This window comes from Strongylocentrotus purpuratus, unplaced genomic scaffold (genome assembly GCF_000002235.5).
Source record: "Strongylocentrotus purpuratus isolate Spur 01 unplaced genomic scaffold, Spur_5.0 spur5_scaffold_10, whole genome shotgun sequence".
Classification (NCBI taxonomy): Eukaryota; Metazoa; Echinodermata; class Echinoidea; order Camarodonta; family Strongylocentrotidae; genus Strongylocentrotus; species Strongylocentrotus purpuratus.
This window is the reverse complement of record NW_022145595.1, coordinates 3,327,666-3,342,697: the sequence shown is the minus strand read 5'-3', so window position 1 is coordinate 3,342,697 and position 15,032 is coordinate 3,327,666. Positions and strand designations below refer to the sequence as shown.

The 15,032-nt window shown below is 39.4% G+C and overlaps 1 protein-coding gene across 1 annotated transcript; it reads right to left on the bottom strand.

Annotated features, from left to right (window-relative positions):
* Nucleotides 1-8,730: 8,730 nt before the first annotated feature.
* Nucleotides 8,731-14,181, bottom strand: LOC100888275. Its single transcript, XM_003731204.2, has one exon. The coding sequence runs from the start codon at nucleotides 14,179-14,181 to the stop codon at nucleotides 8,731-8,733; it is 5,451 nt and encodes a 1,816-aa protein (XP_003731252.2).
* Nucleotides 14,182-15,032: the final 851 nt, after the last annotated feature.

The following is a 15,032-nucleotide window of genomic DNA, read 5'->3' as shown; positions in this document are numbered from 1 at the left end:
ACAATCTTGATTGTTTTTGTTTTATTTTATTTGTGACTCCTGTCATGTGTTTTGAAATTGGTTTATGAGTAAATTAGTTCATGAAATTGTCTTATATTTGGAAGACCAGGGACCTAAAACTTAATTTCAGCTCCCTGGGAAGACAAATGGGGGCTATTGCATTTGTATCCTGTTAACATGAGTTTTATCATGATTAATAATCCTCATGCAACAAATACAAAAAGGTCTACATTGTTGTTATAGGCTGTTGCCATTAGAAGCTACTGTTCAATAATGTGTATTCCTCAATACATTTACTGAAGGGAGGTGTTTATGAAAAATGACAATTATTGTTTACATGGCCCATACAAAATGAAGAAAATTGTGAACTTGAAGCACTTTGTAATTAGAAGGAAAAGGTGCTTTTCTATTAAAGTAATATTGTTACTGTCCTCAGACATTTCAGTTTATTTGATTAGTGGATTGTAAATTATAAAGAACAGTAATGCCATTTCAGACCATATTTTCCGAGTAATGATTTACCTGAAAATATTGTTTTGTGGGTTGTATGATTATGAACTATGCAATAAACTGAAAATAAACCTGAGATATGTGTAAAGAGCTTTTTCTTCTATACTTCTCTGTTCTCTCATGACTTCTTTATGTTGATCTGGTGAGAAAACATATATGTATTTGTAGTTCAGAATATATGGATTGTCTAACCTATGGAAATCACTTTATCTATGCAAATCTGAAATTGGCAATTTGGTTGGTGGGTTGTGACGTAAACACATACAGCACTCCAGTTTTTCATGTACACAAATTCACTAATTTATGTTTTTCTCATTGGGGCATGTACCACTCGACATATAATATGGATAGCATATAAAGACCCACCTGAGGCATTTTGAGAATTCAACATTTTAATTATTTGGTGTGTTGAAACAAATGAGAAAGTTGTCTGGCATTATTGGCCTATTTGTAGTTATCACTTGCAAGCTATTTGTCATGCAAGTCTTGCATTATAAACTGCACATCATGTTTTCTGCCAGAACAAACATATATTTTCACAATATCAATCAACTTTATATTTTCTTTATCCTTTCTTTCACATTATTTACCAAAGATACAAATATAATTTTTAGATTCTTCCAGGAGATTTTGATTTATTTATTTTTGAGAGATCAACCTGTGTAGCCCCTTTTCCCCCCTTTTTTTCTTTTCTTTTCTTTTCTTCGGGGGGGGGGGGTGGAGGGGGTCGTTGCAAAAGCTTGCAATAGAATGAAAATAAAAGAAAATGAAAAATATATTTATTTATACAATAATTAGCCGGAGAGATCTCTATAGTATTTAGCGCCCTCTAGAGGGACACACGGGACCACTCGTGTAGTACAGGGTCTAGTAGCTCCAGAACTAGATGATATGCACCTAAAATTTACCAATTTTAAGCACTCAGACAGATTGGATATTTTCTTTCATCGAAAGGGAAGATAATTCTGGGGTTAGGCCTAGCGTCCTTTTGTTGAGGTATGTTTCTGCGGCGCGTAGCGCTAGCCGAGGCTTTGTTAGCTTGTACTTTAGCCCCACCCGTGCATTTTCGGGATGTTTTTTTGTTAGGCCTAGTAGGCCTATAGAAAAGATTGCAGTGCTAGCGCTAGACCGAATTTTCCGTCTCTTTCGTTCGTTAGCCTCTTATTGGGGTAGGGTCGGCTCTCTCTTTAGAGACGGAAACCGTCTATACACATTCCCTTGATAACGCCACGGCCATTTCAGGTCGTAGCGTTTTGCCCCCAAAATCCCCCAAAATGTCATTTTACCTCATGCATTGATTATTTAAAATTAGGAGAAGGTTATGTAGACTACTACATCGGTTCCACTTACCAACTTGACTGAAATCAGTTTAACACGGCTTGCAAGATTTCAACATGGATGTCGATTTTGACCCATAATTTCCTAAAAGGGACCATTAAACGGATTATTTCAGTCAAGTTGGTAAGTGGAACCGATGTAATATAACCTTCTCCTAATTTTAAATAATCAATGCATGAGGTAAAATGACATTTTGGGGGATTTTGGGGGCAAAACGCTACGACCTGAAATGGCCGTGGCGTTATCAAGGGAATGTGTATAGACGGTTTCCGTCTCTAAAGAGAGAGCCGGCCGACCCTACCCCAATAAGAGGCTAACAAACGAAAGAGACGGAAAATTCGGTCTATGCTAGCGCTAGATATTAGCTGTATCTAGGGGTCTACATTTCAAACACCACTGTACAAAAGTCAACTGAGTTCACCCAAAATTGGTACTTTACTCTAGAATCTAGTGACAATTTCTTAGAAAGAATATTTTGAAAATTCAAAATCGTGAGTCCAAAATTGCTATTATTTTACTAGAGGGTCGATCTAGTGTGCAATTGTATGCGGTGTGTGTAGACTATTTGTGTGTAATTTTTGCCTCGGTAAGTATAGATCTAGATCTACAGCGCTAGAGGTCAGTACGCATTAGCATTGACTCTATGCTTTGCTGGAGTGGCAGTGCAGTGCAGACGAGACTCGACTATCCGCATGCAGTGTGTTCGGACTGATATTGTGATAAGGGGGGGGGGGGGATTGGGCCGGGCCAGAGTGAGTGACGGGTGCCGTGACGGGGCACTTAAAAGTTTTTACTTTGACCTTTACTATTTTAGCTGTTAATTTTTTGTTTCCTTTTTTATAATCACGATTGCAGTTGAACTGTTAAATGGGAAGTCCACCCTGACTAGTCTAGATCTACATTGGTTTCAATAATATTAGATTTAGAAGCAGAATAATCACTGCGAGTGTGAGTGAGCTAGAACGGGTCAGTGAAACCTTGAGCAAATTCTGATTAAAGATAAGAAATTTATGAATTTTTAAAGTTGCAATGAATCAAATGGTTAGTTAGACTTCATGAATTGTAGCCTTTGGTAGGAGTGACAAAATTGGCAGCACTGCATTGTGTATGACACATCTTGCAAGCTCTGATCCTAGCTAGCTCCTCGATCTCACTCTCAGTGTACAGACTATTTCATAAACTTTCATTGTATTTGTATAGGGATGAAATTTACAAGATTTGTAATCTTTCATTTGTCCAAATTCATTTTATAACAAATCTTTAGACGTCTACTTGTATTTAATTATTGTCATGTTTGTAATTTCATATTTTTGCATTTTTACTTGCATTTTCAATTCAATTCGAATTCAATTTATTTCAACCATAAAAATACAATAATTCATGGAAATATACAAACATGGGGTTAGTAGCTAGAAGTTTGAATACAAACTTGTGTTGGGGCACCAACCATGACATATATATATATCGAGAAATTAACAAAAACAATATTAACGGGAAAACAAATATACAAGAAAAACATTATACAGACCTACATGTATATGAGCATAAGACATTTAAAGCAAAGCACCAGCAATGAACGCACACAGTGACAGGAGTCACAGGACACGGCGTCAAGTGAGACTGCGTCCATATATGCGCCCCTTGCTGGTGCTTTGCAATATTACAAAACATTTGTATTTTATGTGGTTTTTAATAAGTCAATAAATTGAATTGAAGTAAGCTTTCATTTACTTAGTTATTGATAAAAAATACACACATGCAATAAAGAAGGTGCATGTATGTTTGAACAGCTTCTTTAGAGTTAAGATTAAGAACTAATGGGAATTCAAAAAATACAGATTCCTGTTGTTGTTTTTTGTGGTAACTACAGAGCAAATAGGTAGGAGCTCTCTTTCATGACCCTGTGATCACTACAATTATAAAGTAAAGTAAATGAGTGTGGAAAAAAGACAAAAGTAAAAAGACTTTTTATGAAAATGGCCACATCGATAGATAAGGTCTAGAACTCTAGATGTTGTGTGGCCGGACACTTGCTTTAAAACAGCAACTTGAAAAAGTTTACAAACAATAATTCATAAGACTCATGTTGGACAATATTATAAAGGAAAAATATTCATGATGGTCAGTGCAATTTGATGAATATATTTCATTCAATCCAAAGGCAAAAAGGAAGGATCTATGTTTGTTAAATGTCCGGACACCCAACCCCCCATCATACCAAACATTCTTCTCCATTTTATACATGTAGGAATTGACTGCTGATCTCTGACTCTAACGAAGGAAGAAGAAGAAGGAGAAGTCCTAAGGTGAGGCGGCCAGACTATCCGTATAGGTCTCAAGATGAACTGGCGTGACATAACCACCGTGGATCCCAGGAATGAGAAGAAAGGTTTTCCTCTCTATTCGTATGCTGAAGTGCCTCACTTCATGCAGGGGAACCCATACATCACTCATGGCTACAGAGCTTTCCTATCCAGTGGACAATGCTTGAGAAGGTCAGATTGCAATATTGATTTAAGTTCAATAACAGTTCTTATTGAACCTTTTGACTGCCACTACTAACCATAAACAATTGAATCTGATATGTTTAAATGAGAAATTTATTTTTAAAAGCATGCCTCTTATTTTGAATTGTACAGTTTGGTACCATAGCAACTTCTGTGCGTATCAAGATGAACAGTGCAACAGGCCTTAAATTTCACTATTTTTAGGGCAAGGCCACTTTTCTGTACGGCACATTCCTATATTACAGCACAAATAGGAAGAATTGGAAAGGGCACAAAAAATCTCCAAGGCCAATGAGAGGGGCATTGAGGCCAATCAAAGGGGCATCCACGGCCATGGCCTTGGATTAATTTATTCCTGGTGTAAATTGATTCTTTAATATTAATTGGTTGCCATGTGAGGCACAATAGCTTTTCAATAGGTTCCTCACATTCTACGTAATCTATCATATGAATTGAGAATCACTGAGACGTGCTCATATATACTACATTTATGGTATATATAATTTATGTTTTATATGTATGGTATGTCTTTATTTTTTGTAAAATGCAGACAAATAAAACTTGAAATAAAGTACTGATTTGATAAACATGTACATGTAAGAATAAATGATAATTATTAACAAAATATAATAAACCAATAATAACGGGGCGATTCGACTCAGGTAGAAGAAAATACATGTAAAATCATCAGAAGAATGGGAAAGAATTAGCAAGAAGATTCTAATCAACAAGTCTCTTTTCTTGACTTTGGTGGTAAAACATATATATACCCCTATTTCCCTCCCACCTGACCTGACTTGACCTCTCCTGCTAATCTACTATTCTTCTTGTTTTTCTCTTTTGCTTCTTAACTATGGTACAGTTTTTGCAGCTGGTCCAATGAGACAATCAACATATGGACTCACTTACTGGGTTTCTTTCTCTTCCTTGGTTTGACCATCTATGATAACATCATCATGATCCCATTCTACCAGGGATCTCTTTTTGATCACGTCATCTATACAGGCTTCCTATCATGCTACCAGGTGAACATGCATGCCACATATTTATCTATAGTATACATGATGCATGCCAATGAGTTCATCATATGATATATCCGCACCCGTGTTGAGGCTGCATGCATCTTTCGTACAAAGAAGTCAGGCTGAGTACGATAGGTGCATAAACAGCCTCAACAAGAGCGGATATATCGTGTAATGAACAAATGAAAATATAAATCATTTATACAGTAGGCTCACAGGTGCACCATGTGAGATAGAGAGAGAGAGAGAGAGGGTTGAGGAGTCCTTAGCTTAGCTTTAGTTCGAAGGAGAACTATAGCGCTTAGAGAGTTCTATAGTTCTCGCTATAGCGCTATAGTTCTCCTTAGAACTTTAAGCTAAGAAAGATAACAAACAGTCCTTTTCAGGAATACTCACCACCAAGAAAGATTACCGAGTCAGAGTCCTTTTCAGGACTCATCAATACTCTCCCTCTCTCTCTCACATGGTGCGCCAGCAAGCCTACTGTATATCTACATCACCATGCAAGCCGACACTTACAAGCAGCATATAAATCATTTGTTTTATACAACAAACTCCTAGATCCTTGTTATATGATGTAAAAAGATTTTATTTCAAGATAGTTTTGTATCATTATCATTGACAAATAATCCCAAAGTTTAATAGGCTAACTTTAGTGCACACACAGAGATGAGGGCAATTACCACTACCGGTACCCATTTACATGCAGTGCTATGCAAATATATGTCCACACACAGTATAAGCGCACTTCTAACCTTGCATCTTGTACTGTTAAATTGTTGGATAGTAATGGAAACTATTGAATGCTGTTTCATGAAAAACATGGAATAGTTTCAGTAAAAATCATGTGTGACTGCGTGCAGCGTTTGACCAAAACGTAACAGCTGCACTGCTAAAGCCAGGGTAATTATGCTGCATTATTGTAGAGCGCTTAGAGACTTCTGACAAAGTAAGTGTTCGGCGCTATATAAGCACTATAATTATTTTAATCATTCGATTAGGATCTAAGAGTGAATAGTTTAATATTTATATATCATTTACATGATGCTTAAAACTGCGGCAGGGTTTTTAAAATTTGTATACGGTAGATGAATGGCAAGCAGGGTTGAAAAAAAGGCCATCTCAATTCTCTATGTGGAGTACTAGGAAGATACAGAAATGGAAAGTTCATTTCGTCCGTTGCCCATGAGAAGGCTATAACAGCTGTGTATTGCCAATGGCATGAATGACCTTCTTCCCGGCAGCCGAAGATTACACTTCTACTCATAGCAGTTTAGTGCAGCATAATATGTGAATGAAGCTTTAATGATACAATTAAAGATGAAGTTGAGTTCTGGTCATGCGATTGCATTGTGAAAGAAACGGTGTGGAATCGACCAGAAAAGGTTGATCATCTAGCATATAAGAATTTGTGTGTACATGAAGAAACAGTCAATGAAAAGTCGTAGTAGGGTTGACTTGCTAATTTATTCTATGTCAACTAATTCCATCACACTTGCTCCTTGAAAACTGTATGAACAAAACATGATAAAGAAAAAGAACAGATTATAAGTAATTGTTCATACAGGCATTTTCGAATACATGTGTATAAATAATATCATCAGTTCGCCTATTAAATGCAGTGATTAATAACAAATGAATTTCTTCTCTTTGTCTCTTATCATTTGTGTATATGCAATTATCTATAAACAATACCTTCACTCAAGTCACGTGACCAATATTCGTGGTAGATAGTTTGAATCACAAAGACTTATTAGCATAACGCATATCAATGACTGCGTCCTTCTTATAGCGGACACGTCATTCGTATCGTTAATATCGTATACCTATTTACGTGCATACAATTAACATTGCCTTACGTAGCACCCTAGCTTACACTCTATATCGTATATATCGTATACCTGTTTTACGTGCATCTAATTTGCATATATATAACGTCCACTACAGCCGTATACGGTATCATACGTGTCCGTGCATACACTAATACTACACACACCATTCATTATCACTTAAGCATATTAGATTACATTCATATCATCATTTCTCATTATTTATACTATTTATACTCGTTATACATTAATATATCGAATTAACGAACCTTCTTGCCTCCTTATTGTTGCAAACGGGTTGGCTTCGTATCAATAACAGGTGTAATTTAGGACAAGATTTCGGTGCGAACATCCAATTCGTTGCTACTGCTATGTCGGAATTAGGAAAGCGTAGATGGCGCTATTTCAGCCCATGACGTAAGTCAGAATACTCCTTTTTGTCAGATAAACTAACTCTCATAAACGATCACATTAACATGGCTCCTTTAAATTAATAATTAATTTACCCCTTTTTAGCTTCATAGAAATGACTTGGATTATTTGTTCCTTATCAACATTAGTAGTTCAAAATATATCAATATATGTATACATATAGATCTACATCTCAAAATTTCAATTTCTACTTATCTTGAAACGTACATGATCAATTGCGCATGCAGGAAAACAAATCTTTATTCAAGATTTACAGTTCAAATTGTATCGTGAGATTACTTCATCTCTAGTACAGAGCTTGTACCAAGTATCTTATTACAGCATCTGAGTTAAATTAAATTTAACCGCGAGTCTCAAACACTCAGACCTTGCAACTCACCATTTATGACTAGCAATTTGCTGTATTTGCAAGTACTGGATTTAGAAATCGAGAAAATAACCTGGATCAACTCTCAGTTCAAATACTCTGCATGAATTTACGTTGCAAAAAGGGGGTTTCAATTCAGGTTCACATCTAATGCTCATTCATGTATACAATACATACAAGCATAATGATGAAATTGAACTGAAATACCCTTTAAATACATTCTTATAAGTGCAATCACATTGTAATTTTTTGCAAGGTAATTAATGCGATAAAATGAGGTATATCAACTTAATTTCCGTTTTCTACAAATATAGTTTTCATATGCTCGATCTTCCAATTTGATAAGATTACATTTTTTCAAACAGAGAACAAAAAACAAACAGCAATAAAGGTCATTACAGCTCATTCGGAAATGTCGTCAATCCACAAAAAGAGTTCTTGTTGTTGTTCAATCAGATCAATTAGTTCAAGAGTTTACTCAGTTCAATTAGACTTCATTTCAGCTGATGTGCGTCTGTAGTTACAGTTCCAGCATAGTCTTTGTTACAGACCAATTACAGATATTCTTGGTTCTAAAACTTCAATTAGATTATTTGACTAGTCTTATTCTAGACTTTCAGATTTTGCGGGTAATTCGAATTTTGGATAGTCTTATGTTCAGACTTCTATATTTACTTAAATCTATCAAAACCTATTTGTGAGGGATATTAATTACCTTACAGTATTCAAGGCTCCTTGGTCGGGAATCCGTCCTGGTCTTCACGCGGAAGCAGCAAAACCAGTTTGTGTATCGGACGCTCTAGTTCTTTCACAGGTCCTTTACGCTTACCGCTGTCGTCTAGTTCGGAGTCACCCTTTACGAGCTTCACTTTACGAATGAGTCCATCGGTAGAAGGAAAGACCTCGCTTATCCTTGCTAGGGACCATTGATTTCGTGGCAAGTTCTCGTCTTTCATGATGACGATATCCCCAATCTTAGCATCCCGTCGGGGCCGAGTCCATTTCTGGCGTGTCTGTAAGTTCTGGAGAAACTCCTTTCTCCAACGATCCCAGAACTCGTTGATCAGATGTTGTACCCTCCTCCAACGCTTTCTGGAGTACAAATCAGCGTCCTGAAAATTGCCTGGTGGAGGAAGTAAGACTTTCGACTTCATGGTTATGAGATGATTTGGCGTAAGAGGAGCCAAATATGTTGGGTCGTTCAGGTCAGTCACAGTCAGCGGCCTGCTATTGACAATTGCAGCCGCTTCATACATCAGTGTTCTCAGTGATTCATCATTGAGTTGTCTACTCGATTGATACAGCAAAGTTTCAAGCACTCTCCTGGCAGATCTTATTTGGCGCTCCCATACTCCACCCATATGGCTTGCCGCGGGGACGTTGAAAGTGAACTGTACGTAGTCACATCCTTCTTTCATTAGAGTGCCTTTGACATGTTCGTGATTCATTTCTGACCACGCTTTCCTTAACTCTGCTTCTGCGCCAACGAAGTTCGTTCCCCTGTCGCATCTCAGTTGACGTATTGGACCCCTCAGAGCAGCAAAGCGACGATATCCCTGAATGAATGAGTCTGTAGTCAGACTATTGAGTGTCTCAATATGCACGGCTCTCGAAGGCATGCATGTGAAGAGGAGTCCATATCGCTTCATCTCCTTTCTACCTTCCTTTATCACCCATGGGCCAAAGCAGTCGATGCCACAGTAAGTGAAAGGTGCTGCAGGTAACACACGGTCAGACGGTAGATCAGACATCTTCTGTAATTGTGCGGGACTACGTAGCCTATTGCATATGACACATTTTCGTATGAAATTGGCCACTCGATTACTGCTTCCAAGAACCCAAAATCCATTCTCTCTTATCTGGTTCAATGTCATGCCTCTTCCTTGATGAGCAGTCAACTCATGACAGTGACGTATCACAAGGTCCGTTACGTGGCTTCTTTGTGGGAGAATCAGGGGATGCTTTCTGTCATATGAGTCGTCTCCCCTTCGAATTCTTCCTCCAACTCTTAGAATTCCCTTTTTATCCAGGAAAGTGTCAAGTCCATGGAGACGACTTTCTTTCTTTATTTGACGTCTTCTCTGCCTGTCATTCAGATCCTGTTTCCTCTGGATTGACTTCAGGATTTTTATTTCTTCCCCAAAGGCTTCACTCTGGACGTGTCTCAGTATCTCAGTTTCTGCCTGTTGTAGATTCTGCACCGAGACTTTGCCTTGGGAAGTTGAGTCATCATTTGCCTGTCTTGTACGTTTTCTTTGACAACGTTGTTTCAGTCTTGTGATGAACAGCAGACAATAAGCCATCGCCCTCTTTGCTCTATACCATGTCGGGAATCGGTCTAGGCGACTCAGATCAAACTTGGAGTCACCCATTACAGTCGCGTTCACCATAGACTTCTTCACCTCGGGGTCACCTGGTGAAACCTCGAATTCCTCCTGATCATCAGCGCGAGGAACCGTCTCTTCCCATAGAAAATCTGGGCCAGTGAACCAGTTCGAAGTGATGAGTTGGTCAACGGTAAACCCTCTGGAAGCTCCATCTGCTGGATTGTCCTGTGTTCGAACGTGCTTCCACTGCGATGATTCTGAGTGTTGTCTGATCTCACAGATCCTATTTGCTACGAACACATGGAACCGCTTCGATTCATTGTTTATGTATCCAAGTACCACATTGCTGTCTGTCCAGTAGATATGCTCAATGTCCTCCAAGGCTAACTCTCGCTGAAGAAATGTGCTCACCCTAATGGAAACAACGGCAGCTGATAGTTCCAAACGGGGTATTGTTACTGCCTTGAGCGGGGCAATCCTGGACTTTGCCATCACCAGGATACAGTGGACTCTTCCCTCTCCATTCTTAATTCTCATGTATGAGCATTGGCCGTATCCCTCGGAACTAGCATCGGAGAAGTGGTGCATCTGCATGGTCGTAACCTCACCGAAGTCTGCAGGTTTGTAGCATCTCTGTATTGATAGGGAGTCAAGATTATGCAGATCAGTTGTCCATTTCTCCCATCTTTCTCTGAGATGATCTGGCAGGGGGTCGTCCCAATCAGCAGACATCTTACACAGCTCTTGCAGAATCTGCTTACCAGGTAAGACAATCGGGGCTAGTAATCCCATAGGGTCATAGATCGACATCACGGTTGACAGTATTCCGCGCCTGGTTAGAGGTCTGTCATCGAGTGTGACTCTGAATTGGAACGTGTCAGATTCCACACACCATTGCACCCCAAGTGCCTTCTGCAAAGGAAGCTTATCCTGTAGGAGATTAGTCTTGGTAGTGCCCTTTGCTCTATCCTCTTCCGGAACTGTTTCCAGCACTTCTTGGGTGTTTGAGATGAATTTGTGCAAGTGGAGGCCTCCTTTCTTGCACATCTCTCTGGTTCTCGAGATCAGATTCTTGGCCTCTTCTTTGGTAGGAACAGATATTAGCCCATCGTCCACGTAGAAGTTATGATGTACAAAGTTCTTTACATCCTCTCCAAATTCAATAGCATGGTCGCTGGCAATCTGTTTCAAACAAAAGTTTGAGCATCCTGGAGACGACGTCGCCCCAAACAAATGGACAGTCATTCTTAGCTCATGGGGCTGTTGCAGAAAGTCTCCATCCTTCCACCACAAATACCGTAGGTATTTCCTATGATCTTCCTTCACCTTGAATTGGTAGAACATCTCACGTATATCGCAACAAAATGCGATTGGTTCCAGTCTGAACCTGCAAAGTACTCCCACTAGTGTGTTAGTCAGATCTGGTCCAGAAAGAAGCTGCTTGTTGAGAGATTCCTTTCCAAATTCTGCACTGCAATCAAACACAACTCGTAACTTGTTGGGTTGTACTACCCCATGATGGGGAATGTACCATGCTTGGCCGTTCTGCTTGTCATATTCTGGTACACTTTCAGCATATCCTTTCTCCAAGAGAGCATCCATCTTTTCCGAGTATTTCTGATGATACTCAGAGTCTCTTTGAAACTTTCTCTTTAGATGACTCAATCTCCTTTCCGCCATGAATCTGTTGTTGGGAAGGTTGACGACATCTTCTTTAAAGGGAAGAGGAGTCTCGTAATGACCATCATCTGTGATATGGACATTCTCCGACATGATTCTCATAAATCTTGTATCATGTTGCGAAAATGGTACCTCACTTCTGCTCTCTGAGAAATCTCTTTCCATCAGCTTCAGCACAGACGAAGGGCTGATCTCTTCTTTGATTGTAACGTTGTGAGTGAACGTTACTCTCTTCTTGATGGACATGTCTCTTTCAGCTAGTTCAGCGGGTATTTCACGTGCTGTCAAGCGATGACTGTGGCCAACGTGATCATCGGGGTTGTAGTGCTGTTCATCTTGACTTGTAACACCCACTATGCTCCATCCCAAGTCAGTTTTCATTCCAAATGGACCGTCATCGTCTTGGGAGGGAATCACATCTCGAGGAGTCAGAGCTCTTCCACAATCATAGCCGATCAACAATCCTATTTCACAGTGCTTCAGAGGCAGAAGTTGGTCAGCAATTGGAACCAAATGTGGGAAAGAGCGAGCTACTTCAGGAGTGGGGATGTGTTCTCTGTTGGCTGGCATTATGTCTCTAGTGTATGCAGCTGGAAGGTGTATCACCTTTTCACTGTTAAAGGCTCGAGCTGTGAGTCCTTTAATCTTCTCACTTGGAATCCTTTCGTTCTTGGTCGACATTGTAGACAGAAGAAGGTTAACCCTCAGTCCATGAAGTCCTAAGGCATCCTTTGTAGAATTCAATATGAAGGTGGTATCCGATTGAGTATCTAATAGTGCGTATACGAGCCTCTCTTCCTTCATATTCTCATGAGACAGCCAGACTGGCACGATTGCCGCGCTTTTCACATAACTTGTGGCGTTAGAATTAACAAGTGTATGTGAATTTGAAGATTGTATTTCTTCCTGGTTCGATGTCCTTTCCCTTTCTTCTGAAGGTCTTCTGTCAAAGTGTAGTGGCGTAGGATGACGCTTGTTGCACTCTCTGCATGTGCTTCTCACTCGACATTTTTTGGTCAGATGACCTCTCTTGAGACACCCGTAACACAAGCCCTTTTCTCTTATGAACTTCTTCCTCTCGGACATAGGCTGATTGACAAAGGCTTGACAATCCTCAAGGTGATGATGATTTCTACAGAATATACAGAATGATTTCCGTTCTGGCCTCTTTGTCTCATCTTGGATGGAGCTGGTTCTCATAGTTAACGCTCTCATGGATTTTCCTCTGTCCTGTTTCGGTTTGTCCTCCTTCAGGCTACCAATGGACGTGATTGGGTCACATGCAATGTTACTCTCTTCCTCAATGAATGATGAGAAGGTACCGAATGAAGGAAATGTACCATGTGACCTCCTATGCTCATAGACTCGTCGGCTCCATTTAGTAACAAGCCAATCGGGAAGTTTGGATAGGAGTTTCCTATTCTCACGTTCGTCATCTAACTGTCGGAGGTTGCCGATCTTTTCTATTGCTGTTTGGCATTGTCGTAGGTAATCAGAGAATCTACGCAGTCCTCTGGAATCCCTTGTAGGTATCTTTGGCCAGTTATCCAGTCGGTCACGAAATGCATTCGAAATGATGAATGGATCACCATATCTCTGTTCTAGTTCACTCGTAGCTCGATTGTATGCCATATCATTGTGTATCAGAGAAAATCCTTGCACGAGTTCGAGAGGTGGGCCACGTAGATACTTCTTTAAGTAGAAGAATCGATCCCTTGCAGGAATACCTTGATGTTCCATTAAGATGTCGTAGGCCTGTTTCCAACTAGGGTATTGCAGTGGATCCCCAGAAAAGATATCTGGTTCTGGCAGTGGCAAGCGACTAATCTGTAGCTGAGTCAGCAAATTTAACAAGGGTTCTTTAGTCGGCATGGCTGTAGTCGGAACATCTTCAGTTGGCACATCTTTGGTCGGCACATCTTTAGTCGGCACATCATCCTGGCTTTCAAACGAGCATTCATTCACCCATTTTTGACAGGATGATAGTCTTTTCGATGAAACTTTAGATTTTCTTGACGATTCTTGTTCGAGGAGGTGTTCTTGTACTCCTTTCATCAGCTCTGAGTGTTCTTGTTCGATGTTGTCGAGCCTTTCATGGCTGTCATCGTCGATTCCTGCCAACTCCAATAGAATCTGAAGGTCTTCTTGAGCGGATATGGCGTTGTCCATCACCTGCTGCAGAGCGTCCCTACCTTGTCGAATAACTTTGACATCACTGATGTCGCTCAAGGTAGCTCTTAACTTATTCGACGCTCTACGCCAAGCACTAATGGATCACTAATGAAGTGAAGTTTTCACTGAAGAAACAGTCAATGAAAAGTCGTAGTAGGGTTGACTTGCTAATTTATTCTATGTCAACTAATTCCATCACACTTGCTCCTTGAAAACTGTATGAACAAAACATGATAAAGAAAAAGAACAGATTATAAGTAATTGTTCATACAGGCATTTTCGAATACATGTGTATAAATAATATCATCAGTTCGCCTATTAAATGCAGTGATTAATAACAAATGAATTTCTTCTCTTTGTCTCTTATCATTTGTGTATATGCAATTATCTATAAACAATACCTTCACTCAAGTCACGTGACCAATATTCGTGGTAGATAGTTTGAATCACAAAGACTTATTAGCATAACGCATATCAATGACTGCGTCCTTCTTATAGCGGACACGTCATTCGTATCGTTAATATCGTATACCTATTTACGTGCATACAATTAACATTGCCTTACGTAGCACCCTAGCTTACACTCTATATCGTATATATCGTATACCTGTTTTACGTGCATCTAATTTGCATATATATAACGTCCACTACAGCCGTATACGGTATCATACGTGTCCGTGCATACACTAATACTACACACACCATTCATTATCACTTAAGCATATTAGATTACATTCATATCATCATTTCTCATTATTTATACTATTTATACTCGTTATACATTAATATATCGAATTAACGAACCTTCTTGCCTCCTTATTGTTGCAAACGGGTTGGCTTCGTATCAA